General features: G+C 44.3%; 2 protein-coding genes across 16 annotated transcripts in view; one reads left to right on the top strand and one right to left on the bottom strand.

The window, feature by feature from the left end:
* The window catches only part of LOC135094164 (ran-specific GTPase-activating protein-like), a 111,208-nt gene that overhangs the window by 61,146 nt on the left and 23,099 nt on the right, over nucleotides 1-26,963 (bottom strand). For all 5 annotated transcript variants that reach the window (XR_010263646.1, XR_010263643.1, XR_010263644.1 and 2 more), the window contains one exon: nucleotides 14,078-14,219. The gene's annotated coding sequence lies outside the window, so the exon portion shown is untranslated. The remainder of the gene's footprint in view (nucleotides 1-14,077; nucleotides 14,220-26,963) is intronic.
* LOC135094161 (uncharacterized) overlaps nucleotides 1-26,963 on the top strand; it is an 87,078-nt gene that overhangs the window by 40,635 nt on the left and 19,480 nt on the right. For 5 of the 11 annotated variants that reach the window (XM_063994005.1, XM_063994001.1, XM_063994000.1 and 2 more), the window contains 4 exons: nucleotides 42-105; nucleotides 14,446-14,509; nucleotides 19,974-22,160; nucleotides 22,633-22,979. In XM_063994005.1, coding sequence (XP_063850075.1) covers nucleotides 20,013-22,160; nucleotides 22,633-22,979 — 2,495 coding nt within the window. In that variant the 5' untranslated portion in view covers nucleotides 42-105; nucleotides 14,446-14,509; nucleotides 19,974-20,012. The remainder of the gene's footprint in view (nucleotides 1-41; nucleotides 106-14,445; nucleotides 14,510-19,973; nucleotides 22,161-22,632; nucleotides 22,980-26,963) is intronic. The other 6 variants (XM_063994003.1, XM_063993997.1, XM_063993995.1 and 3 more) reach the window with 3 other exon arrangements.

Genomic DNA, 26,963 nt, shown 5'->3' with positions numbered 1-26,963 from the left:
TAAATGTAAGAGCATGAAGCACAGTGTGTCTCTCCCCACAGGCACCTCCCGCCTCGCGCCTTCCTTCCTCCCGTCTCCCGGAGTGTACACACCTGCACTCTTGAGGTGAGTACACTTACTCTTTTCTTTCCTGGTAATTGTTTTCATTGTGTTTTCTACTGCACACACTCAGAAAGTAGAAAATGAGGCACTAACGAGGCAAGACTATATAACACAAAGACTAAACACAATAATAATAATAATAATAATAATAATAATAATAATAATAATAATAATAATAATAATAATAAATGGTTTATTAATAAGGCAGTTTACAAACTAAAAATGTACAGAGGGGGTGGGAAAATACTTAACATTAATCCTGAAGCTAAACCTCATATAGAAGCGAAATACTGTTGATTGATGGCTCGCACCATGGTGGGAATCGCGCTGAGTCTGTCCCGGTCCGTGCGCGGCGCCTTTAGGGGCGTTATCTTGTTGTGGTGTCTGGTGGCTCAGACCAGGCGAGGTGCATCAGGCAGCAGCATGTGTCTGAGGCGTGGATGATGCAGAAGTCCCCTTCCAAACTTCTCCAGAGCCTCTCGGTGCCTGGTGGATAGTCTGGACGTCTGAACAGACTCAGGGTGGTCAGGGCTTCATCACAGGTGGTGTAGGCAGGGAAAAAGATGTCCCTGCACGCCCTCTTCTGCACTCTCTCCAGCTGGAGATGTTGAGTGTGTGTGAGGGAGGAAGACCACGCTGGGGAGGCATACATGAGATTGGGGAGGATGAAGGTGAGGCACACTCCCCTTAACTCGTCTGTCAGTGTCCCAAGCGACTTGAGTCTGCGCATCATGTACAGCTTGTAGGTAGCGGATCTTACGATGCTGGCGATATGCTGCTTCCACGTCAGCTTGTCGTCCACAGTGACTCCGAAGAAGGACATCTAGAGGCACATCGGACCACCTGGAGGGGATGAGATCCCACTGTGAGCTGGGGAGGGGGCACTGGTACAGAAGAGGTACAGAAATGCATCAACCACAGTTTCACTGTGGTTGATGGTCATCCTGCTCTCCTCCGTCCATGTCTGCAGTCGCTCCTAAATGACTTGCAGTGGCAAGTAGTCCGGGTTCCTGTTGGAGACTGGGACACCCACGGTGCAGTCGTACACATACTTCCAGCCATGGGAGTGTCAGTGAGGGCATCGTTAATGAGGAGGAGGAAGCATAGTGGGCTCATCTTGGTCCCCTGGGGGACCCCACATGTCAGCTGTTGAATATTAGAGACAGAATCCTGATAGCGAACGGCCTGACGCCTCCCTGAGAGGGTTTTGGCTAGCCACGCTACCAGGTTGGGAGGGAGACCCAGACTTATTGCCTTGCTGAAGACAAAAAAGTTGATCAACAAGATCAGAGGCTTTTTTGAAGTCCACAAAAGCAACAGCTAGAGAGGTGTTTCGCTTGTGGCTGTGGATGAAGTCAAGGATGCTGGTCAGGTAATGGGAGGTTTAGGTGGCTATAATATTTCCAAACTGTCTGATATCCACGGTATAACAAGTTTTGGTGTAGGCCCAGTCATACACAAAATCTTCACAAATAAAGCTAGGGATGGGGGTGATAGAGACTGGCCTGAGGTCACCGAGTGACTGTGGACTGGAAGCTTTGCGGATGGGAGAGACGTAAGATGTCTTCCAGTCCGCGGGGAAAGAGTGTTGGGAAAGAGAGGCGTTTATTATCGGGCATAGCGGTGTTGCTGGCTCTTCCCATATGGGAAGGTCAGTGGGTGTGGTGGATCTTGGTATCTTTAAGTATCCTTGGTATCTTGGTATCTTTAAGTATCCCCTTAAAAACATCTATCGCCTGGACAGTGGGGGAAGGGGAGGGAGCGGGAAGATGGGCAGGAAGCGGAGTGGTGTGGAGGGGAGGGCAGGTGTGACAGATAGCGGCAAAGTGGTCGTTCATCTCCTGAGCCGCGAGATTAGCAGGAAGGTGTGAGGTGCAAGGGAGAGATGAAGTGTGCTTTTGTAGGCCACACAAAGCTTTGCTCCTAGCATACCACTGTCTGTTGTTGGCCTGCTTGAAGTGGTAATAGCTTGCCTTGCCAGCCTTAAACTCCCTGATCTCTCTGTTTCTTAGCTTCCTGTATAGGTCCGGGCAGGAGCAGAACGCCCACGTCCGCTGACGCATGAGTCTTTTAGTGCGGGGCGTCATCCAGGGGGCATCAGATGTGTGCACTGTGATGCTCTTGGCTGGGAAGTAGCGGTGGAAGGCTTCTGTGGTGGTGCCGACGTAATTGTGCCATTTTTAGTGGACGTCCTCAACATCCAGCACCTCTGTCCACGGGTGATGTGTTACCCACTGCCCAAACTCTCTCATGGCTGAGTCAGGCATAGAGCGGTGGGTCCTGGTGTCAGCTGGCCGGGGAGTCGAGATGGTGGGTGTGGGTGTCCACAGTATGGAGAGGTGGGTGCTCCGTCCCATGGGAGGAAGCAGCTTGGGGGGCGAGTACTGCTGGCCCAGGTCTGTCACTATAAGGTCGAGGGTGGCTTGCTGGGTGGTAGGGAAGTCCAAGACCTGGGTGAGGTGTAGCTGGTGTAGGATATCGCTGATATACAATCCGTTAAAGTCCCCACAGATGACCAGCTTGGCAACAGGATACCACACACTTAGGGCATCAGCAGTGTCACTGATGTGAGTGGTGAGTAACTGTGCTGTGGTGGCTTGTGGGGGCATGGTACACGACGCACACGATGATGGAGGCCGTGTTGCTGAGATTGCAGGGGGGCGTAACTCTCACCCACAGGGCCTCTACTTCGGCAGGAATGTTGACAGGCAGGTGTGAGGGGCTGAGGATAGATTGGGAGAAAAAGGCCACTCCGCTCTCCCGCCCCCTTCCTGCGTCCTGTCCTGAGGTGATGGCAGAGCTGGTAGTCCTGCATCGTGCACACCTCAGGAACGACCTTCCACGCCTCAGTAACCGCAACAATGTCCGCACAAGTAGAGCTCACCGTCACAATCAACTCGTCCATCTTGTTGGCCAGAGACGTTGCATTAAATAAGAGGGAGGGAAGACTATACCACACACACGGCATTTCTGTGTGTTTGTATTCCCTCTTCTCCACCCAGCGGTCTTCTCTGGCACTGAAGGACACTGCCTTGATGGGACGCACCACACTTTTACCTACTCTCCATCCGCGGTTCCGAAATAGTTTCAAGTTCTTAAGGCACAGTGTAGATGGCGCTGCAAACATCAACAAACAGACATGGGTAGTGCTCCAAGTTTTGCCAAGATTCTGCTGCCATACAGGCTTAGATCAGACAATATATTGCCTAAGGAGCTGCTCGAGTATATAGTGGAGCCAAGACTCAGTTACTAGAAGCCCACTGAAGAAAGCTAGCCGGTAGTTAGAAGATAGAATATAATGTGGCCGATCAACACCGGCCCCACCCCCTCTGCACAGCTGTGAAAACCGTTGCCATGGTAACGGCGATGCCAAATCACTGAAGAAAACGAGGTGCAAAGACTTAACGGGATACTTGTGTGTTTGTCCAAGATGGCTACTTATGACAATGTAAACACAGTGAAGGCATTGTCTGCTACGGAAATCAATAAACTGACAGCGGCGCAGCTAAAATGTGCACTGAGAACAACTGTTGCACATCAGCCTCATGAAGAGCAGCCACCGAGCTCTGAATTACTCGAAGAAATAAGATATATTCCAGAAGATTTTGTCAGCTATGAAGGAGATGAAGAAAGAAATAGAATCACTGAATACAAGACTCGATGAAGCCTATATGATTTTCCACCAGCAAAACCGGTTCCTAGAATCCCTTGGCGCCAAAGAAAGGGTGCGGCACTTGGGTATAACTGGGGTCTCGGAGGATAACGATGGCCTGGGAACGACAGATGGAGAGAAGATGAAGTCAGTGCTGGAAGCCGTGGGTTACGCCGGACCGATACCCACCGATGTATGGGCAACGATACGACTTGAACAGCCTGACGCACGTAGAAGACTCCCTATTCACGTGACGCTGGAGAGTCAAGATCAACGGAGTGACATCTTGCGAGTGGCGAAGAACTTGAAGGATACAGGAAGAGACTTTGAACGAATTTACGTGAAGAAGGACGTTCATCCGGCGGCGAGGAGAGAAATGACAAGACTGAGGGCCGGAGAAAATGAGGAGAAACAGAAACCAGACAACCAGGGAGTTGAAATTACGTATGACTGGCGGCGGCGAGTATTGCTGCGTGATGGTGTTGTGACTGATAGGTATTTCACAAATTTTGGCATGGAAAGAATTGGAATGGACAACTGAAAATATGTGTTTGTAATATCTGTGGTGTGAAAAATAAGCTCCAAAGCCCTGAAGTGATAAATGTTGCTTTAGAATTTGACATGATATGGATCACTAAAATTAAGTAACGTTAATTAGTAGCTTACCAGGTTTTTATTTATATATGAATAAAAGTAAACAAAATAGTCGGAGAGGAGGAATTATGATGTTGGTGAAGTGTGCATTGGTGCCATATATCACATGTGCCAACATTGCAGCAGAACGACAAACATGGGTCGAGCTGCCCTGGGATGAGGCTTGGGGCCATGTATATCCCACCGGTCGACTCGCCCTACCACGACCCGGCGTTGCTGTGGGAGGGGCAGATGACCGACTGTGACGGTGCCATAGTGGTCGCTGACTTGAACGCACGTGTGGGTGTCCTACCAAGTAGAAATATAAACGGAAAGAGATGTGAATATAATGGTGTGAAAGATCTTATAAGTAATTCCATGGGCCGGGCAATACCCAACATGTGTGAAGAGAAAGAAATGGTAGTTGCTAACCATTTGAAATATGACGGAAAGCAGCGAAGAGGGAATTTATCTTTTAGGCGTAATGATCGCTGGACATTGGAAATCGACCTGTGTTTATCGACCTGTGTTTAGTTAAGTATAGCAGTTTGAATGTCCTGAAAGACTTATGTACACGCCAAGTTATGTCGTGCTCAGATCATGCGCCACTCACTCTAACAATTAACGCTGACGTTTTTAAATGAGTAACGCCATCACGGCTACTTGAGCGCGCCAGTAACTTGGGTCGGACGCTCACACACAGTCCCTGCACCACTAATATCGCGACAGGCCTGCACCGTGACAAAGTGGATATAGAAGCGTTGGTGACGAGGATGGCGCTGTGTGAGCCGCCAACCCTGGGCGTGGTGAATGAGGAAAGTGTGCAGGACGTGGTTAAGGAAAGCTGCAGGGAAGTTAATGGAATAGCAAAGGAGCGTAAAAAGATGAATGTCGCGCGTGAGGGAAGTGTAGACCTAAGAAGAAAAAGAGTCATGGAGGAAAATGACTGTGGGAAAATTTGGAAAGCAATTAACTGGAAAGGTGAAATTAGTAGTAATGAAGGCAGTACCCAGCCTACTGAGAGTCAATTTAAGATTCATTTTGAGGAATTATTGAATCCAGTGATGGAGGAAATTAGAGATGTAAACTTTGAGCAGGCACCAAGTATTACCATTGTGGATGATCCTTTCACGTTTATAGAGGTGGAAACAGCTGTGAGAGGGATGAATAAAAAGAAAAGTTTTGTTGCAATAATTCCTGCCCTATTAATGAACTTACCTATGAACTGGTTGATGTTTTTTCTTACAATGTTCAATGTAATTTTTGATAGTTTGTGTTTCCCACTAGCCTGGTGCTATAGTAAGTTAAGTGTTTTATTTAAGTGTGGTGATCGCATGCTTTGTGATAACTACAGAGGTGTTAGTATAATGGACACCCTAGCTAAACTCTATGACACACTTATTATCAATAGATTGAAAATGTGGATGGATGTGGACAATTGTCAAGCAGGAGCAATGGAGGGAAGAGAATGCCTAAAGCAGATATTTACACTGAGATTATTGTGTGATTATGTAAAATACAAGAAATTGAAGTTATATGTATTATTTATAGACTATCGTAAAGCATACGATAAAGTACCGAGGTCCAAGCTGATAGAATGCTTAAGATCAATAGGATGTGGAAGAAGGATGTTAAAAGCAATTTATGTTATGAATCGCTGCACACGTAACGTGCTTAAGAGTGCCACGGTGGAGTCGTCAGTGGAAGTGAGGCACGGCTGTCTAATGTTTGTGATTTACATTAACCAGATGATTCGTATGCTGAAGGAACAAAAAGCAACTAACAGCTTCTAGGGCACTCTGCACAGAATATCTCGGGATATGTGTATCAAGAAACTCAGACTTGTCATCGATTATTGCAATGATTATGGAATTGTTCTTAACGAGGACAAAATCATTTTTTTTGTTTGAAATAACACTCATTATGATAAAGTTCCATTAAAGATCGAGGGACACGTTATTAAGTACTGTGACAGATACAAGTTTTTAAGGGCCTGTTTTACCGACAGCGGTTGTATGAAGGACGTGGTGTCACTACACGAGGCAAAGTGTTAGTCAGTCGTCAGCAAATTTTCTATAATTCGTGCCTCGAACCTTATTATGCATCACTGTTATAAGCAACTTGTGTTTGACGCGGCTTTGTTGGCTGAACTGAGATACAGCTGCGAGTCGTGGCTGACAGACAGCTGTGTGTGACTCACCAGTCAGTACAATAAACTTATGAAATGTCTCCTGGACGTGACAAATAACACAAGCTCAAACTTATGTCGTGTTGAATCGGGAATTATGCCAGTTTACCATACTGTCTGTGCCCGACGGAAACTTTTCTTGCAGAGGAAGCTGACTCTACTCAACAGAAGTGAACCATTTCATGTTGTATTTAGTTGATGCAGAGAAGCTAACACCCCTGGTTATAAGTTTATCCAGAGCGCCATACAGTATGATAATCACATAAATCCTCTTGACAGAATAATAAATTTAATTACCAATAAGCCACAAGACGCAACAAAGTATCACACATATAAAACAATATTGAATTCTAGTCTTGGTGTCCATAATATGTATTCAGATGACATAATGTCCCTGATTTTACACGTTTGGCGTTTACTAGAATTCGACTGATTTTTTTTATGTAGGTACGTGTGTGAACTGTTGATTAGTTATAGAACCTAAAAAGAAAACAATACTTAATTAGAACTACTTATTGCATAATTAATATTGGTCAAATTGTGTTAGACGTTATGCTGAGTTATGTATCTATGTTAATTATAGCATTATTGCTAGTAAGTGTTTGCTAATGCTGGTTACTTTGCATCGCCTAATTCTTAAACAATACTTAGGTGAAAGTGTTGTTATTTATGTTTGTAAATGTATGATTCTTTATTTGGACCACTGGCAATTTTTGTACCTTTCACTTTACTGTATGAATTATTTCTTTGGTCAGTAAAAGTAACTAACTATCACGTTGGGCGGCGGGTGACCGGACCCTCGCATACGACGCAGGAGGTAGTTGCGTTCGTACGTTTGCACGGCAGCACACATTATCCTTTATGTGTCGACACGCACTCGCTAAATGTGTTCACAAGTACAACAATCTCATCAGGGCGAGCCTAAAACTAAAAACTAAGAGTTGAAAACTGAAAAAAACCGGTCACTATCAATAGGGGGCGGGGAAGGCAGGAAGGCCAAAATGGTGGTGAGGCTGCTCTAGAGCGCCTAAGGTCACACGTTCTTTCCTTTTTCCATGTGCGTGTGTTATAACAAAACAAGTTATAACAAAACAAGTGGCATTAAAAAGCACATAATTTACCGACAAGCATTGCACGAGAACATTACTGCTGTGATTAAAAGTACTCCTGTAAAATGCTACGTGGCATCATACAAGCCAGGCAGGAGGGGAGCGAGGCCCAGCGATCGTGAAAACAGCTGACTGACTGACAAGAGGGAGAGAGAGAGAGAGAGAGAGAGAGAGAGAGAGAGAGAGAGAGAGAGAGAGAGAGAGAGAGAGAGAGAATAGTATTTTTATCTGTAATCCTACACACACACACAGACACACACAAACACACACACACACACACACACACACACACACACACACACACATACACACACACACACACACACACACACACACACACACACACACTGATAACAATAAAAATGATAAAAAAAATGAATTAAGGAAAGATGGTAAAGCGGACACGGAGGGTTGCAAGGAAGTAATAGTAGTAGTAGCAGTAGTAGTAGTAGTAGTAGTAGTAGTAGTAGTAGTAGTAGTAGTAGCAGTAGTAGTAGCAGTAGTAGTAGTAGTAGTAGTAGTAGTAGTAGTAGTAGTAGTAGTAGTAGTAGTAGTACCAGTAGTAATAGAAGCAGTAGTAACAGTAGTCGTAATAATAATTATAGTAGTGGTAGTAATAGTAGTAGTATTCATAATAATACTAAAAGTAGTCGTAATAATAATATTCGTAGTAATACTAGTAGAAGTAGTACTAGTAACAGTAATCGTAATAATAGTAGTAGTAGTAGTAGTAGTAGTAGTAGTAGTAGTAGAGTAGTAGTACTAGTATTAGTAGTCGTATTAGTATTAGTAGTAGTAGTAGTAGTAGAACTAATATTAGTATTCGTAGCAGTAGTAGAAGTAGAACGACTATTAGTAGTAGTAGTTTTTTTTTTTTATGTAGGAGTGACACTGGCCAAGGGCAAAAAAAATAATAAAAAAAAAAAAATGCCCACTGAAATGGCAGTCCCATAAAAGGGTCAAAGCAGTGGTGAAAAATTGATGAATAATTGTCTTGAAACCTTCCTCTTGAAGGAATTCAAGTCATAGTAAGGTGGAAATACAGAAGCAGGCAGTGTTTTCCAGAGTTTACCAGAGAAAGGGATGAATGATTGAGAATACTGGTTAACTCTTGCGTTAGAGAGGTGGACAGAATAGGGGTGAGAGAAAGAAGAAAGTCTTTTGCAGCGAGGCCGCGTAAGGAGGGGAGGCATGCAGTTAGCAACATCAGAAGAGCAGTTAGCAGTGCGGCGGTGAGAGAGAGGCTGAAGACAGTCAGTTAGAGGAGAGGAGTTGATGAGACGAAAAGCTTTTGATTCCACCCTGTCTAGAAGTGCAGTATGAGTGGAACCCCCCCAGACATGTGAAGCATACTCCATACATGGACGGATAAGGCCCTTGTACAGATTTAGCAGCTGGAGGGGTGAGAAAAACTGGCTAACTTCATAGAAGCTCTTTTTAGCTAAAGAGATGTGAAGTTTCCACTTCAGATTATAACTAAAGGGCAGACCGAGGATGTTCAGTGTAGAAGAGGAGGCCAGTAGAGTGTCATTGAAGAAAAAGGGATAATTGTCAGGAAGGTTGTGTCGAGTTGATAGATGGAGGAATTGAGTTTTTGAGGCATTGAACAATACCAAGTTTGCTCTGCCCCAATCAGAAATTTTAGAAAGATGAGAAGTCAAGCGTTCTGTGGCTTCCCTGCGTGATATGTTTACCTCCTGAAGGGTTGGATATCTATGAAAAGACGTGGAAAAGTGCAGAGTGGTATCATCAGCGTAGGAGTGGATAGGACAAGAAGTTTGGTTTAGAAGCTCATTAATGAATAATAAGAAGAGAGTGGGTGACAGGACAGAACCTTGAGGAACACCACTGTCAATAGATTTAGGAGAACAGTGATCGTCTACCACAACAGCAATAGAACGGTCAGAAAGGAAACTTGAGATGAAGTTACAGAGAGAAGGATAGAAACCTTAGGAGGGTAGTTTGGAAATCAAAGCTTTGTGCCAGACTCTATCAAAAGCTTTTGATATGTCCAAGGCAACAGCAAAAGTTTCACCAAAATCTCTAAAAGAGGATGACCAAGACTCAGTAAGGAAAGCCAGAAGATCACCAGTAGAGCGGCCTTGACGGAACCCATACTGGCGATCAGATAGAAGGTTGTGAAGTGATAGATGTTTAAGAATCTTCCTGTTGAGGATAGATTCAAAAACTTTAGATAGGCAGGAAATTAAAGGAATTAAAGGACGGTAGTTTGAGGGATTAGAACGGTCACCCTTTTTAGGAACAGGTTTAATGTAGGCAAACTTCCAGCAAGAAGGAAGGGTAGATGTTGACAGATAGAGCTGAGAGAGTTTGACTAGGCAAGGTGCAAGCAAGGAGGCACAGCTTCGGAGAACAATAGGAGGTACCCCATAAGCCTTCCGAGGGTTTAGGCCAGCGAGGGCATGGAAAACATCATTGCGATGAATTTTAATATGTGGCATGAAGTAGTCAGAGGATGGAGGAGAGGGAGGAACAAGCCCAGAATCGTCAAAGGAACCCATACTGGTGATCAGATAGAAGGTTGTGAAGTGATAGATGTTTATGAATCTTCCTGTTGAGGATAGATTCAAAAACTTTAGATAGGCAGGAAATTAAAGGAATAGGACGGTAGTTTGAGGGATTAGAAGGGTCACCCTTTTTAGGAACAGGTTGAATGTAGGCAAGCTTCCAGCAAGAAGGAAAGGTAGATGTTGACAGACAGAGTTGAAAGAGTTTGACTAGGCAAGGTGCAAGCAAGGAGGCACAGTTTCGGAGAACAATAGGAGGGATCCCATCAGGTCCATAAGCCTTCCGAGGGTTTAGGCCAGCAAGGGCATGGAAAACATCACTGCGATGAATTTTAATACGTGGCATGAAGTAGGCAGAGGATGGAGGAGAGGGAGGAACAAGCCCAGAATCGTCCAAGGTGGAGTTTTTAGCAAAGGTTTGAGCGAAGAGTTCAGCTTTAGAAATAGATGTGATAGCAGTGGTGCCATCTGGTTGAAATAGAGGAGGAAAAGAAGAAGAAACAAAGTTATTGGAGATATTTTTGGCTAGATGCCAGAAATCACGAGGGGAGTTAGATCTTGCAAGGTTTTGACTTTTTTCTCTTAATGAAGGAGTTTTTGGCTAGTTGGAGAACAGACTTGGCATGGTTATGGGCAGAAATATAAGGTGCATGATATTCTGGTGATGGAAGGCTTAAGTACCTTTTGTGGGCCACCTCTCTATCATGTATAGCACGAGAACAAGCTGTGTTAAACCAAGGTTTTGAAGGTTTTGGACGAGAAAAAGAGTGAGGAATGTACGCCTCCATGCCAGACACTATTACCTTTGTTATACACTCATCACACAAAGACGGGTCTCTGACACGGAAGCAGTAGTCATTCCAAGGAAAATCAGCAAAATACCGCCTCAGGTCCCCCCAACTAGCAGAGACAAAACGTCAGAGGCACCTTCGCTTAGGGGGATCCTGAGGAGGGATTGGAGCGATAGGACGAGATAAAGATATGAGACTGTGATCGGAGGAGCCCAATGGAGAAGAAAGGGTGACAGTATAAGCAGAAGGATTAGAGGTCAGGAAAGGGTCAAGAATGTTGGGAGTATCTCCAAGACGGTCAGGAATACGAGTAGGGTGTTCCACCAATTGCTCTCGGTCATGGAGGATAGCAAAGTTGTAGGCTAGTTCACCAGGATGGTCAGTGAAGGGAGAGGAAAGCCAAAGCTGGTGGTGAACATTGAAGTCTCCAAGAATGGAGATCTCTGCAAAAGGGAAGAGGGTCAGAATGTGCTCCACTTTGGAAGTTAAGTAGTCAAAGAATTTCTTATAATCAAAGGAGTTAGGTGATAGGTATACAGCACAGATAAATTTAGTATGAGAGTGACTCTGTAGTCGTAGCCAGATGGTGGAAAACTCGGAAGATTCAAGAGCGTGGGCACGAGAGCAGGTTAAGTCATTGCGCACATAAACGCAGCATCCTGCTTTGGATCGAAAATGAGGATAGAGAAAGTAGGAGGGAACAGAAAAGATGCTACTGTCAGTTGCCTCAGACACCTGAGTTTCAGTGAGGAAAAGAAGTTGAGGTTTAGAAGAGGAGAGTTGGTGTTCTACAGATTGAAAATTAGATCTTAGACCGCGAATGTTGCACAAGTTAATGAAGAAAAAGTTGAGGGGGGTGTCAAGACACTTAGGGTCGTCGATAGAAAGGCAGTTCGACCTGGGGACATTTATGGTCCCCTCCCCAGATGGGGACTCCGAGGCTGGTGTAGGAGTCGCCATGATTTTAAAATTTTTGAGTGAAGGGTGTGTGTGTTATTAGGTGCTTGTGGTTTTGGGTGGAAGAGAGTTGTCTTTAGAGGGCAGGCTGTGACTGCCCCCTTGTGCTGTGAGACACAAATGGAAACGTTCAGTGAGGTCACAGCTGGGTTTAATGATAAGTTCACAGCACCCCCTGAACAGTGCTTTAGACCTCACTGGGAGTAATTATCGTTTCGGCAGGTAGTAACAGTTAACAGAAGTAAGCATAGTAGAAGACAGAGAGGGTTGCAAGGAAGTAGTAGTAGTAGTAGTAGTAGTAGTAGTAGTAGTAGTAGTAGTAGTAGTAGTAGTAGCAGTAGTAGTAATAGAAACAGTAGTAACAGTACTCGTAAAAGTAATTATAGTAGTAGTAGTAATAGTAGTAGTATTCATAATAGTAATAAAAGTAGTCATAATATTAATAGTCGTAGTAATACTAGTAGAAGTAGTAGTAGTAACAGTAATCGTAATAATAGTAGTAGTAGTAGTAGAGTAGTAGTAGTAGTAGTAGTAGTAGTAGTAGTAGTAGTAGTAGTAGTAGTAGTAGTAGTAGTAGTAGTAGTAGTGCTAATATTAGTATTAGTAGCAGTAGTAGAAGTAGAACGAGTATTACTATTAGTAATAATAGTAATAATAGTAATAATAGTAATAATAGTAATAAGTATAGTAGCAGTAGTAATTGTAGTAGTAGTAGAAGTAGTATGTAGTAGTAGAAGTAGTAGTAGTAGTAGTAGTAGTAGTAGTAGTAGTAGTAGTAGTAGTAGTAGCAGCAGCAGTAGTAGTAATAGTAGCAGCAGTAGTAGTAATAGTAGTAACAGAATTGTAGTAGCACTAGTAATTGTAGAGGTAGTAATAGTAGTAGTAGTAGTAGCAGTAATAGTAGTAGCGGCAAAAGTAGCAGCAGTAGCAGTAGTAGTAGCAGCATTTAGATAGAACAAGTGTGAGGTGCGGTTCACACCAGCTAGTCAATGTCACCGCCGTCCGTGACGTCATGAGTGGGGGGGAGGGGGCGAGGAGAGCACCTCGTGTGTGGGCGGTGGAAAGGGGGAAGGAGCGTGAGGCGGGTGGGGGCCGGAAGGAGTGGATGGTGGGTGGGGGCGGGAAGGGGCGGCTGGCAGGCGGGGAGCGGGAAGGAGTGGGTTGCTGGTAGGGGCCTGGCAGGAGTGGGTGGCGAATGGGTGTTTGGAAGTAGTGGGTTGAGGGTAGGGGGGAGGGAGTGGGAGGAGATAAGGACAGGAAGGCGTGCTGGCAGGTAGTGGCTGTGAAGGGGCTGCTGGCTATTGTGCGGCCAGAAGCTGCTGCTGGCGGGAGTGGAAAGGAGTGGCTGGCGGGTGGTGGGGAGAGAGGTGGGGGGGGAAGGAGGCGTCTCGGACTGACACAACAAGATGGCGTCTGTCTGAGAAGGTGGCAAGTGTAGTTTCCCGGGCCAAGGGCATGATGGGACTAACAAAACACCTGCAGGAGGTCTTTCTGTACACAACATGCACATGTACACAACACACAAGTAGCTGTACAGTCGGTGGCTACTCAACACACACTATTGCTTCTAGTCTTACTACTACTACTACTACTACTACTACTACTTTGTGTGTGTGTTTGAGTGTGTGTGTGTGTGTGTGTGTGTGTGTGTGTGTGATATTACTGATAGCAATCATAGTAACAATATAACAGCAAGAACTACTACTACTACTATTATTACTACTATTACTACTACTACTATTACTAATATAAATACTACTACTACTGCAGCGGTTTTTGGAACAATTCTTAAGGTATTAATATTAATATTCACATAGTAGTAGCTGTAGCAGTAGTAGTAGTAGTAGTAGTAGTAGTAGTAGTAGTAGTAGTAGTAGTAGTAGTAGTAGTAGTAGTAGTAGAGGTAGTAGTAGTAGTAGTATAAGTGGTGGTGGTAGTAGTAGTAGTAGTAGTAGTAGTAGTAGTAGTAGTAGTAATAATGAGAAATCGTGAATATTACCTCTATCACTACTACTACTACTACTACTACTACTACTACTACACAGACATGCTAATGAAGGTCGTGAACAGTTCCATCTGGTACAAACTTAGCTGTGATGCGAGCAATGGCGCGTCACCTTGGTGGATCCCTGTCAAAGTGTCTTCTGAATTGTCTTTGCACTTCTTTGACATTTTCGTGCCTCCAGTAATACTTTACGACATGTTCTTTCTTCAAAGCTTAGTCTTAACTTCTGCAATTATTATTTTGGCCAACTGCTTCTGAAAAAAAAAAAAAAAACAATCAGTGAATTATAGCGAGTCAAACAGTGAGTATATTTTTGGATGACTCTCTCTCTCTCTCTCTCTCTCTCTCTCTCTCTCTCTCTCTCTGTCTGTCCCTCTGTTTATACAGATAGATACAGATAGATAGATGTACACAGATACAGACTTGTGCTTGTGGAGTATAAATGTAAGAGCATGAAGCACAGTGTGTCTCTCCCCACAGGCACCTCCCGCCTCGCGCCTTCCTTCCTCCCGTCTCCCGGAGTGTACACACCTGCACTCTTGAGGTGAGTACACTTACTCCTTTCTTTCCTGGTAATTGTTTTCACTGTGTTTTCTATTGCACACACTCAGAAACTAGAAAATGAGGCACTAACGAGGCAAGACTATATAACACAAAGACTAAACACAATCTGTCTGTCTTCCTGTCTGTCTGTCTGTCTGTCTTTTTTATTTATTTATTTATTTATTTTATTTTTTTTATGTAGGAAGGACACTGGCCAAGGGCAACAAAAATCCAATAAAAAATATTCCCATTGAAATGGCAGTCCCATAAAAAGGTCAAAGCAGTGGTCAAAAATTGATGAATAAGTGTTTTGAAACCTCTCTCTTGAAGGAATTCAAGTCATAGGAAGGTGGAAATACAGAAGCAGGCAGGAAGTTCCAGAGTTTACCAGAGAAAGGGATGAATGACTGAGAATACTGGTTAACTCTTGCGTTAAAGAGGTGGACAGAATAGGGGTGAGAGAAAGAAGAAAGTCTTGTGCAGCGAGGCCGCGGAAGGAGGGGAGGCATGCAGTTAGCAAGATCAGAAGAGCAGTTAGCATGAAAATAGCGGTAGAAGACAGTTAGGTATGCAACATTGCGGTGGTGAGAGAGAGGCTGAAGACAGTCAGTTAGAGGAGAGGAGTTGATGAGACGAAAAGCTTTTGATTCCACCCTGTCTAGAAGAGCAGTATGAGTGGAAACCCCCTAGACATGTGAAGCATATTCCATACATGGACGGATAAGGCCCTTGTACAGAGTTAGCAGCTGGGGGGGGTGAGAAAAAACTGGCGGAGACGTCCCAGAATGTCTAACTTCATAGAAGCTCTTTTAGCTAGAGATGAGATGTGAAGTTTCCAGTTCAGATTATAAGTAAAGGACAGACCGAGGATGTTCAGTGTAGAAGAGGGGGACAGTTGAGTGTCATTGAAGAAGAGGGGATAGTTGTCTGGAAGGTTGTGTCGAGTTGATAGATGGAGGAATTGAGTTTTTGAGGCATTGAACAATACCAAGTTTGCTCTGCCCCAATCAGAAATTTTAGAAAGATCAGAAGTCAGGCGTTCTGTGGCTTCCATGCGTGATATGTTTACCTCCTGAAGGGTTGGACGTCTATGAAAAGACGTGGAAAAGTGCAGGGTGGTATCATCAGCATAGGAGTGGATAGGACAAGAAGTTTGGTTTAGAAGCTCATTAATGAATAATAAGAAGAGAGTGGGCGACAGGACAAAACCCTGAGGAACACCACTGTTAATAGATTTAGAAGAACAGTGACCGTCTACCACAGCAGCAATAGAACGGTCAGAAAGGAAACTTGAGATGAAGTTACAGAGAGAAGGATAGAAACCATAGGAGGGTAGTTTGGAAATCAAAGCTTTGTGCCAGACTCTATCAAAAGCTTTTGATATGTCCAAGGCAACAGCAAAAGTTTCACCAAAATCTCGAGCGGGAGGTAACTGCAGTTCAGCACTTTTTTCGTTAGTTGGGAGGGAGGAAGGGGTAGTGAGGAGAAGGCAAGGAGTAAATTAGTTAAATCTAGAAAGGAAGCTAGCTTAGGGAAGGTGAGAAATAGCTTAAGTGTTTACTACACAAATTGTAGAAGTATTCTGATTAAAATAGACTTGCTTAGAGGAATAGCGAGTGTAGAGAAATTTGATATCATTGCTTTAACTGAAACTTGGTTAGATATGTCAGGAAAAGTATTTAATCCAGAGGTTAGGATAGATGGGTATACAATGTTCTATAAAGATAGAGAAAACAGGAGAGGAGGAGGCGTCGCGTTATACGTTAGGGACACATTACAGTGTTGTATGAACAATAGAATTAAAAGGGATAACAAAGCAGAGTCGATATGGGTAGATATTAAGGAAGGATCGCAGTCAGTAGTACTAGGGGTAGTTTACAGACCACCGACCTGTACAGAGGAAATTAACACCTCACTGTGGCAGGAATTAAATAGAGCAGGCAGGTACAGTCAGGTATGTGTGGTAGGAGATTTTAATTTTAGGAATATCGACTGGAGTCTGATTGTGGGTAACAAGGAAACAGAGGAATTCCTTAAGGTAATTCAGGTTAATTTTTTTAAACAGGTAGTCGTAGAACCCACAAGGGGGAATAATATTCTAGATTTAATTCTTACTAACAGGGAGGAAGCAGTCACGCAGGTAGAGGTTGGAAGACAGCTAGGTAACAGAGACCATAGGGAAATTAGGTACAATCTAGAATGGGAAGAAACTGTTAGAAACAAAATCACTAGTAAAATACCTGACTTTAGGAGAGCAGATTTTGAATAATTAAAAAGATACCTCCAAGGAGTGGACTGGCAAAGGATGCAGGGTGAGGTCAGGTCAGGGACGGAGTTCAGAGAGATAAGGCAGGATGAGGGAGGTGAGGTGAGGCTCCGGAAGGGAGGAGGAAAGAGGAAGGGGGGAGATAGTTGTGAGTATGTTGGAATGTCAGGTCATGCTGAAATGAGAGAGGTGAGGTCGAGGCGAGTTGATGAAGGAGGGGAGAGGATGGTAGGGGATGAGGGGATTAGGTGAAGTAAATGTTGATGAATTGTATAAATATTTCGTAGATAAAGTTCATACAGGTCAGTTAGCAAATATCCCGTATAGAACAATAAGATCACAAAAAAATGACCCTAAATGGATGACTGCTAGGTTAAAGCATTATATAGGGCGTAAGAGAAGTATATATAAGAGATTAAGGGCAGGTGAGGAAGTTTTAAGGACACAATATAATGAATTAGTTAAAACAGTCAGGAAGTTAACGAGGAAAGCTAAGGACAATTATGAATCAAAGGTAGCCAGCCAGGCGAAGACGGACCCCAAGGGATTTTATCAGGTATACAGGACGAAAAATAAGGATACTGTAGGTCCATTAAAGGCAGCAGATGGGGAGCTGGTTAGTTCTGGGGAGGAGATTAGTAAACTTCTGAATGATTATTTTTTAACTGTCTTCACTCAGGAAAACATGCAGGATATGCCAGATAGTGAACAGGTGTTTAGAGCAGATGAGTATGAGAAGCTGACGGATATTTCCATAACTAGGGAGATAGTGGAGCAGGAGATAGATAGGCTAAAAAAGTTCAAGTCACCAGGACCTGATGAAATACTCGTATATCCCAGAGTACTTAAGGAATGTAAAGAGATTATTAGTGAGCCGTTAGTTTCTGTCTTTAGGAAATCACTGGAGTCGGGTGAGGTACCAGTAATGTGGAGGTAGGCTAATGTAGTACCCATCTTTAAGAAAGGAGATAAAACTTTAGCGTCTAATTATACACCTGTCAGCTTAACTTCAGTTGTAGGTAAAATGTTAGAGTCAATAATAGCGAGGAACATTAGGGAACATTTAGACAAACATAACTTGATAAATCAGTCACAGCATGGCTTCACGAAGGGGAAGTCTTGCCTGACAAACTTGTTAAGCTTTTACAGTAAGGTGTATGAGGCAGTAGATAATGGTGATAGATATGATATCTTATATCTGGACTTTAGTAAAGCATTTGACAAGGTACCCCATCAAAGGCTCCTGAGAAAGGTTAGGGCACACGGGATAGATGGGAAGGTGTTAGGGTGGATAGGGTCATGGCTTGGTAACAGGCGACAGAGAGTGGTAATAAACGGCTCGAAATCCGAGTGGGGTCATGTAATTAGTGGGGTGCCACAGGGATCAGTATTAGGGCCATTGTTATTTCTAATATATATCAATGACTTGGATAGTGGAATTAGTAGTGATGTTAGTAAATTTGCAGATGACACAAAGATAGGTAGATTAATTAGGTCAGAATCGGATGCCATCGCCTTGCAGACAGACTTAGATAGAATGAATGAATGGACGGATAGATGGCAAATGCAATTTAATATCAATAAATGCAAAGTGCTTAGCGTAGGTAGAGGAAACCCACACAATATGTACACATTAAACAACCAAACTCTGGTAGGTACAGGGTACGAGAAAGATTTAGGAGTTATAGTTAGCTCTGAACTCCGTCTAGGGAAACAATGCATGGAAGCCAGAAAAAAAGGCAAACAGGGTACTAGGATTAATTTTTAGGAGTGTTAAAAGTAGAAGGCCGGAAGTAATATTAAAGTTATACTTGGCGCTGGTCAGACCTCATCTAGACTACGCTGTGCAGTTCTGGTCCCCACATTACAGGAAAGATATAGGTCTATTAGAATCAGTACAGAGGAGAATGACTAAAAGGATACAAGGGATGAGGAGTATTCCTTACGAGGCGAGGTTGAAGCTGTTAAATTTACATTCTTTAGAGAGACGTAGGTTAAGAGGGGACCTGATAGAAGTCTTTAAGTGGTATAAGGGTTATAACAAAGGAGATGTAAGCAAAATTCTTAGGATCAGCAACCAGGGTAGAACAAGAAATAACGGGTTCAAGCTTGAAAAATTTAGGTTTAGGAAGGAGATAGGAAAAAACTGGTTCTCAACTAGAGTGGTAGATGAGTGGAACGGACTCAGTAATCATGTAGTTAGTGCTAGGACACTAGAGAGCTTTAAGAGAAGATTAGACAAGTTTATGGATGGGGATAACAGATGGAAATAGGTATGTGTGTTTCATACAGGGACTGCCACGTGTAAGCCTGGTCGCTTCTTGCAGCTTCCCTTATTTCTTATATTCATGTTCTTATGTTCTTATGTTATTATTATCATTTTTATTATTAATATTATTATGTTGTTCTTGTTGCTGTTGTTGTTGTTGTTTATTATTGTTGTTGTTGCTCTAGTTACCAGTATTAGTTATCAATTATGTTTATTAATGCTATAGTTACTAATATTTCTGTTATTAATAATATTGTTATTGGTATTATTATTATCATTGTTGTTGTTGTTGTTGTTGTTATTGCTGTTGTTGTTGTTGTTGTTGTTATCAGTATTATTGTTATCACTATCCTTGTTGTTATTGTTATTATCATCATTATTTTATTATTATTTAAGTTAGTGTGAGACACTTGTATTAGTGTTTATCTTCTCTGTAGCGGCGCGGTACTGCCGCTGTACAGTACAGTTCATTATGTTGTTGTACATTATAATTTGTTTGCACTCTTACCCTCTGCTCTACTGTACAATACACCGTGAGAGAGCCTCGGCTCACGTGACTGTGTATTGTATGTACACCTTGAAATACTTTGTATTGTGCTCACCAATACAGGCTTGCTTACCTGCTTATTTACTTAACTACTTACTTACTGACTGACTTACTTACTTACTTGCACACACACACACACACACACACACACACACACACACAGTCAAGTCTTGCCTCGTGTTGTTTTGTCAAATGGTTTGGCCACAACACACGTGCCATGCCGTGTGCCATAGTGTCTCTTACTCCCATCCACCTCTTTGTCTTGTCCCCACATCCCGGTGCTCACGCCGGCCACTTCAAGGCTCAACTCCCTCCCTCCCGCACTGAGCCTTGCAAACCACGTCTCTCCTGGCCTGCTCCTCACTCGGGAAATTTCTTTGCAGGCTGCTGGCGAGAGGAACTGTCGTCCCAAGCCCTCCACCATGGCCGCCGCGCCGAAAGTTTGCGTCCGTCGCATTAAGCTTATCTGTCTCATGGAGAACGCAGGCAAGGACGTCTTGACCTTCGTGTTGAAGCGCGGCGCGCTGAACGCCCCCGCCACGCCGCCGGGCCAGTCCTTCACTGACTACCTTGACAACTTCCCTGAAGACTCGAAAGCCAACTATGGCAGGATGAATAACAAACAAAAGAGATCAGCACTGAACCACACCGAACGCCGCCAAGCACAACGCTTTCCTTTATGGGACAAATTCGATGTGACTTTCCTGCACAAAGCAATAAAGCTGACGTGCGAACACGTGGCAAAAGATAACGATCCCGAATGGAGGAGCCAGAACACCCTGGAGGGATTGGTAACGAAAATCAAGGATGAGCGGAATGAACTCTTTCATGAAGTGAAAGATTTCAGCGAGGCAGAGTACCAGCACAAAGTCAACGAGTTAGAACACCTCTTTATCCGAGTCCTCGCCGCAGCCAAGACCAAATACTGCATTCCTGACGCAGAGGTGACACCCGTGCAGGACAACGCCCGGCAGGTCACTGCTACCTTCAGAAAAATAGGAATGGAGAAAGAAATTTTAAAAGATTATTTCAGTATGATGCACCAAGAATTTATGAGAGACAGTCAGACCCACCTCAAAACGTCCTATGATCGAGTGCAAACCTTTGATCCTCTGTCCTTCCTTACCAACTCACCAAAACACTGCCATCACATCCAGGAAATTTTCTGCAAGATGTCCCTCGTGGAAGGACGAGGACACCTCCAACAGAGGCGAGACATCGACACTTGCGACGTGCTGACGGTGACGCGCCGCGCGGGACAGAATCCACAGCCGTCCACATCCTCATCGGCCACGCCGCCCACGCACGGCGCCAAGCCACAGCTCATCCTGATCAGGGGCGTGGCAGGAAGCGGCAAAACGACCCTGCTCACCTTCCTTGTCTCAGAGTGGCTTCAGGAGCCCGGCGCCTGCACCATCAAACACCTGGACGAGTACGACATCGTGGTGCGTGTCTTGTGCCGCGATGATGAAGGCCCATCTCTCCAGAACTTCCTCAAAGTGATCCTCCCAAACCATTTTGCTGTGATGGACGAACACCTCATCCCCCTCCTACAACAATGCAAAGTTCTCTTCCTGATTGACGGCCTGGACGAACTGTCGCCAGGCACTCCTTCACACAGCCTTGTGAAGGACATCCTCAACATCTCGAAATACTCGCCAGACTTCACACTCGTCTGCACATCGCGGCCCGAAACCGTGGAAGACTTCCTGGTCAAAGTACCTGATGGTTATGAGGTGTGGGACATGGAGATGAAAGGTGTCAGCCATGAACAAAGAATTCATTTTGTCATGAAGCATTACAACAGCTTCCCAGACAAGGGGGACAAAGACCCTGAGAGGCTTGAGTACCTCATGAAACAGATAGGCTGGAAGGATTACCTCGGCCTGCCCTTGAACCTGCATTTTATTGCATGGTTGTTTTATTTGAATGTAGACAACATCAAAGTCACCACCACCCAGACCAGCCTGTACGTCACAATACGTGATTGTTGCATACAAAAACTGCAGGCCAGACTCACAGAACATTCACTAGACAGACAGCCTCGTGAGGTCCACATCTACAAGGTATTGGAAGACATATATGACGTGTCTATGCAAGCTATTCTAGAAGACCGACTCACTCTGTCAAAACAGGAAGAGCAGATGCTAATTTGTTCCTGTCATGAGAAAGGATTACCCAGCAAGGAAGTCATCCCAGCGTTTTTAAATCTTGAAGACACCAGTGACAGGCTGGGGCATCATCAAAAGTACGCAGCCCCACACAAGAGCCTACAGGAATTCTACGGTGCATCAGCAATCGTCCACAAGCTGGTGGAGGGCTCACACTCAGCAAGCATACGACGCATGCTTCACGACCCGCCGCGCCAACAGCTCCGGAACTTGAGGAACCTGCTCCAGTACGTGGCATGTCTCTTCTGCCACCCACAAACACCATGTCGAGTTTCAGACATACGACGCATGCTTCACTTCCCGCCGCCAGAACACCTCCGGAACTTGAGGAACCTGCTGCTGCACGTGGCAGGTCTCCTCTGCCATCCTAACACACCACTATGTGCTGCAGCCATACAAGTAAGTTGACTATTCATCCTCTTTTCCTCATATTTGATCCTTCCATAGCTGTCTCAGGGGAACCTGCACCACTGTCAACTTCAATTTTGATCCTTACTAGTCATTAGCAAAAAAAGTACAAGAAATTATTGTAGTGACTACACGCACAGGAGGTGAAGGTGGTGGTGAAGGTGGTGGTGGTGGTGGTAGTGGTGGTGAAGGTGGTGGTGGTGGTAATGAAGGTGGTGGTGGTAGTGGTAGTGGCATCTATAGTAATCAAAGTAACTCTACACACACAGGAGGAGGTTGTGAAGTGATTGTGGTGAAGGTAGTGGTGATGGTGGTTGTGGTGGTGATGGTGGTGGTGGTGGTGGTTGTGATGGTGGTGGTGGTATTAATCATAATAACTCAACACATACAGAAGGTGGTGGTGGTGGTGGTGGTGGTGGTAGTGGTGGTGGTGGTACTAATCCTAGTAACTCTACACTCACAGGAGGTGGTGGACCTGCTGGCGGAGACTGGTGTGAAAAGGTGTAGTGATTGGCTGTCCATGCTGGAGGACACTGAAGTGAACAGGATTGCCTTGGATTGTGTTGTCAGACACATTACAAGTGATGAGAGGGAGTGGGTAACAATAACAGACAGCACCATCACCAGTGCCAGGGCCCTCCTCCCCCTCATCCCCTCCAAGGTGGTACGGATAGAGCTAAGCAGGAAGGAATCAGACGTGCAGGGGCTCATCTTTGAACACCACAAATACATTGTGCTGAACCTGCACCACCAATACAGGCATCCAGACCAAGCCACTCTCCGTGACTCCTTGCTGCGTGCCATGCCCAGGTGGGTCTGTCTGTGTGTGTGTGTGTGTGTGTGTGTGTGTGTGTGTGTGTGTGTGTGTGTGTTGTTTGTTTGTTTGTTTAGTTAGTACCTGCACACACACACACACACACATACACACACACACACACACACACACACACACACACACACACACACACACACACATCAACGACGCCCTCACTGACACCCCCCATCGCTGGAAGTATGTGGACGACTGCACCGTGGGCGTCCCAGTTTCCACCAAGAACCCGGACTACTCGCCACTGCAAGCAATTCTGGTGCGACTGCAGACGTGGACGGAGGAGAGCAGGATGACCATCAACCACAGCAAAACTGTGGTGATGCATTTCTGTACCTCCTCTGTACCAGTGCCCCCTCCCCGGCTCACAGTGGGCCCTCACCCCCTCCAGGTGGTCCAATGTGCCAAGCTTCTCGGAGTCACGGTGGACGACCAGCTGACCTGACAGAATGTGACCGTGACTGTCAGGACGGTGAAGATAATGATAGTGATGACGATAGTGATGATGATGGTGGTGGTGGCGGTGAATATGATGGTGGGGGTGATGGCAATAGTGAACATGATGGTGACGGTGATGGTTGTGGAGATGATTAGGCTTAGGATAACATGCACTCAGAATGAGGTAAATCTGCATGCAAACATGCACCAGAAAAAGGTAAAATAAGCACTGAAACAACCACTCATTTCCTAACAAAGATATGATTAATAATAATAGGCTAATACTTTTTAGCCTAGTGGAATTGATAATAACGAGTTTTCTGCAGTGATTTACCACAAAGACTTACTTTTTTGTAAAAGTCGTGGCTGACATGAAAAGAAAAGAGGCAGACAAGTTTTTGGTGTACAAAGTAGCAATACACCTCCTTACACCGCATTAACCGAGTGTAGGACTGCCGCTTATCAAGTGTGTAGCCTGATCTTGTTCAAAACATGTCTTTCAATCACTCATTATGACACTTACAAGAAATTATAATTGAAAATACTATTACATATAGAATACTCTTCATAAACACCTAACAACTCAGAAATATGCCGCACTAGGGAAAAAAAGTTACAAATATGCACTTCTGTTTAAATGTGGTTAAAACATGCATTTGCTTGTGCACACATGCAAGGGTATAACTGTCCTAAGGCTGGTGATGATGGTGAACGTGTTAGTGATGGTGATGGTGATGGTGGTGCTGAGGGTGACGGTGGTGGTGGTGACGGTGCTGGTGGTGGTGGTGGTGGTGATGATTATAAAGGTGGTGATGGAGACGATGACAAGGCAAAGAGTAAGAGGAAGCGGGAGGAGGAGGAGGAGGAGGAGGAGGAGGAGGAGGAGGAGGAAAAAAGTGAAGGAACAAAGAAAGAATACAAAGGAAGACCAAACAGCAACAGACCATGAGGTCCTTACTGGGCTGTTTCGGTAACTATTCTACTCTATTAGTGAGAGAAACATGATAGCACTGGAGGAGGAGGAGGAGGAGGAGGAGGAGGAGGGTGAAAGTGAAAGAGAAGCAGAGGTGGACAAGGATGAAGATTAAGAAGAAAAGGAGGAGGAGGAGGAGGAGGAGGAGGAGGAGATGAAACCTGCAAATTAAATAGTAGTGAAGATGATGTTACTACTACTATTACTACTATTGGCATTAATAATAATAATAATAATAATAATAATAATAATAATAATAATAATAATAATAATAATAATAATAATAATAATAATAACAAGCAGGATCTGTGAAACTTTCATGGCAACTTTCACCGTTTTGGCAACGCTGCCTTGATTCCTCTCTCCCTCCCTCACCCGGTCACTCCTCACTCCCTCCCCCACACGGGCTCCCAACCTTCCACTGTCATACATACATGCACACATATACAAGAAATCGAAGGAGGAAGCGCATGAAAAAAAAAGAAAAAAAAGAAAAACAAAGATAGAGACCAATAATAGAATGAAAGTGGTGATGACAGTGGTGGTGACAATGGTGGTGATATTGATGATCGTGGTGATGACACTGGTGACAGAGGTGATAACAGCTGTGGTGACAGTGGTGGTGACAGTGGTGGTGACAGCAGTGATGACAGTGATGATTACAGTGGTGGTGAAAGTGGTGATGACAGTGGTGATGAAAGTGGTGGTGAGATTGGCAGTAACAGTGGCGATGACAATGGTTGTGAAAGTGGTGGGGATAGTGGTGGTGATATTGGTGGTGACACTTGTGGTGATAGTGGTGGTGACAATGGTGATGACAGTGGTGGTGACGAAGGTAGTGACAGTGGAAATGACAGTGGTGGTGAAATTGGTGGTGAAATTAGTGGTGACACTGGAGGAGGAGGAGGAGTAAAAAGAAGAGTAGAATAAGAGGAGGAGGAAGAGGAGGAGGAGGAGGAGGAAGACGAGGAGGAAGAAGAGAAGAAGGAAGAGGAGGAGGAGGAGGAGGAGGACAAGGAGAATGAGGAATAGGAGGGAGAAGAGGAGGAGGAGGAGGAGGAGGAGGAGGAGGAGGAGGAGGAGGAGGAGGAGGAGAAGGAGGAGGAGGAGGAGGAGGAGAAAAAGAAGAGGAGGAGGAAAAAGAGGGGGAAGAAGTAGTACTAGAAGAAGAACAAGAACAAGAACAAAAGTAAGAAGAAGAAGAAAAAGAAGATGAAGACGAAGAAGAAGAAGAAGAAGAAGAAGAAGAAGAAGAAGAAGAAGAAGAAGAAGAAAGAAGAAAAGAAGAAGAAGAAGAAGAAGAAGAAGAAGAAGAAGAAGAAGAAGAAGAAGAAGAAAAAGAAGAAGAGGAAAAGGAGGAGGGGGGATGGAAGGAAGAGAGAGAGAAGGAGGAGGAGGGAAAGGAGGAGGAAGAGAAGGAAGAGGGGAGGAGGAAGAGGAGGAGGAGGAGGAGGAGGAGGAGGAGGAGGAGAAGGAGGAGGAGGAGGAGGAGAGAAAAAAGAAGAGGAGGAGGAGGAGGAGAATAAAAAGAGGAATTGGAGAGAGAAGAAGAGGAAGAGGAAGTGGAGGAGGAGGAGGAGGAGGAGGAGGAGGAGGAGGAGGAGGAGAAAGAGAAGGAAGAGAGGAGAAGGAAGAGAGGATAAGTAGAAGACGAAGAGGAAGAGAAGAGGAGAAAGAAGACAAAGAAGAACGCGAAAAAGAGGAAGAAGAGGAGAAAGAAGATGAAAAAGAAAAGGAATACAAAGGAATACAAAGGAAAGCCAAACAGCAACAGACCTTTTGGTCCTTGCAAGGCTGTTTGGTAACTACTTCTAACTAGCTACAGTGAAGAGAGACAGGACAGCATAGCAGAAGGCTCCTCCCCACCCACCACTCCCTCCACCCAGCGCTGGCATGGAAATATTTGGGAAAAGTACCATGCAGTATGGAAAAACTGACATGGAAATTTTCATAGGAAAGGATGAAAGGAAGTTCTACTATTCACCATACGGTGAACTCTATACGCCTACCTGAAAGTTAATACAAGTTATATTAAAACTGGTGAATAAGAGTTTATTAGTGAATTTAGTAATTATTCGGACAAGAAGAGAGCTTGTTGGGGATTTGCTTTTAAATATTTGTCTATTTTATTTTTGAATGATTCAATACTATTGCTGTTCACAATTTCTGCAGGAAGTTTATTCCATATATTTACTATACGATTAAAGAAAAAATGTTTTGCCTCGTGGGATTTAAAACGTTTGGGTATAAGCTTGAATCCATTATTTCTTGTTAGGTTAGAATGATCAATGGTAAAATATTTATGTACATCAATGTTACTATATCCTTTGAAAATTTTGAACACTTCAATTAGGTCTCCTCTTATCCTGCGCTTTGTTAAACTAAATAGGTTTAGTTCTTCCGAAGGAGGAGGAGGAGGAGGAGGAGGAGGAGGAAAGGATGACTAAGAAGATGAGGAAGAAGCGGTGAAAGAGCAGGAGGAGAAAGAGTAAAAGGAAAAGGAGGAGGATGAAAAAGAGGAAAAAAAAACAAGAGGAACAAGAGGAGGAAAAGA

The sequence above is a fragment of the Scylla paramamosain genome, chromosome 44 (genome assembly GCF_035594125.1).
Source record: "Scylla paramamosain isolate STU-SP2022 chromosome 44, ASM3559412v1, whole genome shotgun sequence".
In the NCBI taxonomy this organism is placed as follows: domain Eukaryota; kingdom Metazoa; phylum Arthropoda; class Malacostraca; order Decapoda; family Portunidae; genus Scylla; species Scylla paramamosain.
This window is presented reverse-complemented; position numbering and strand designations above follow the sequence as displayed.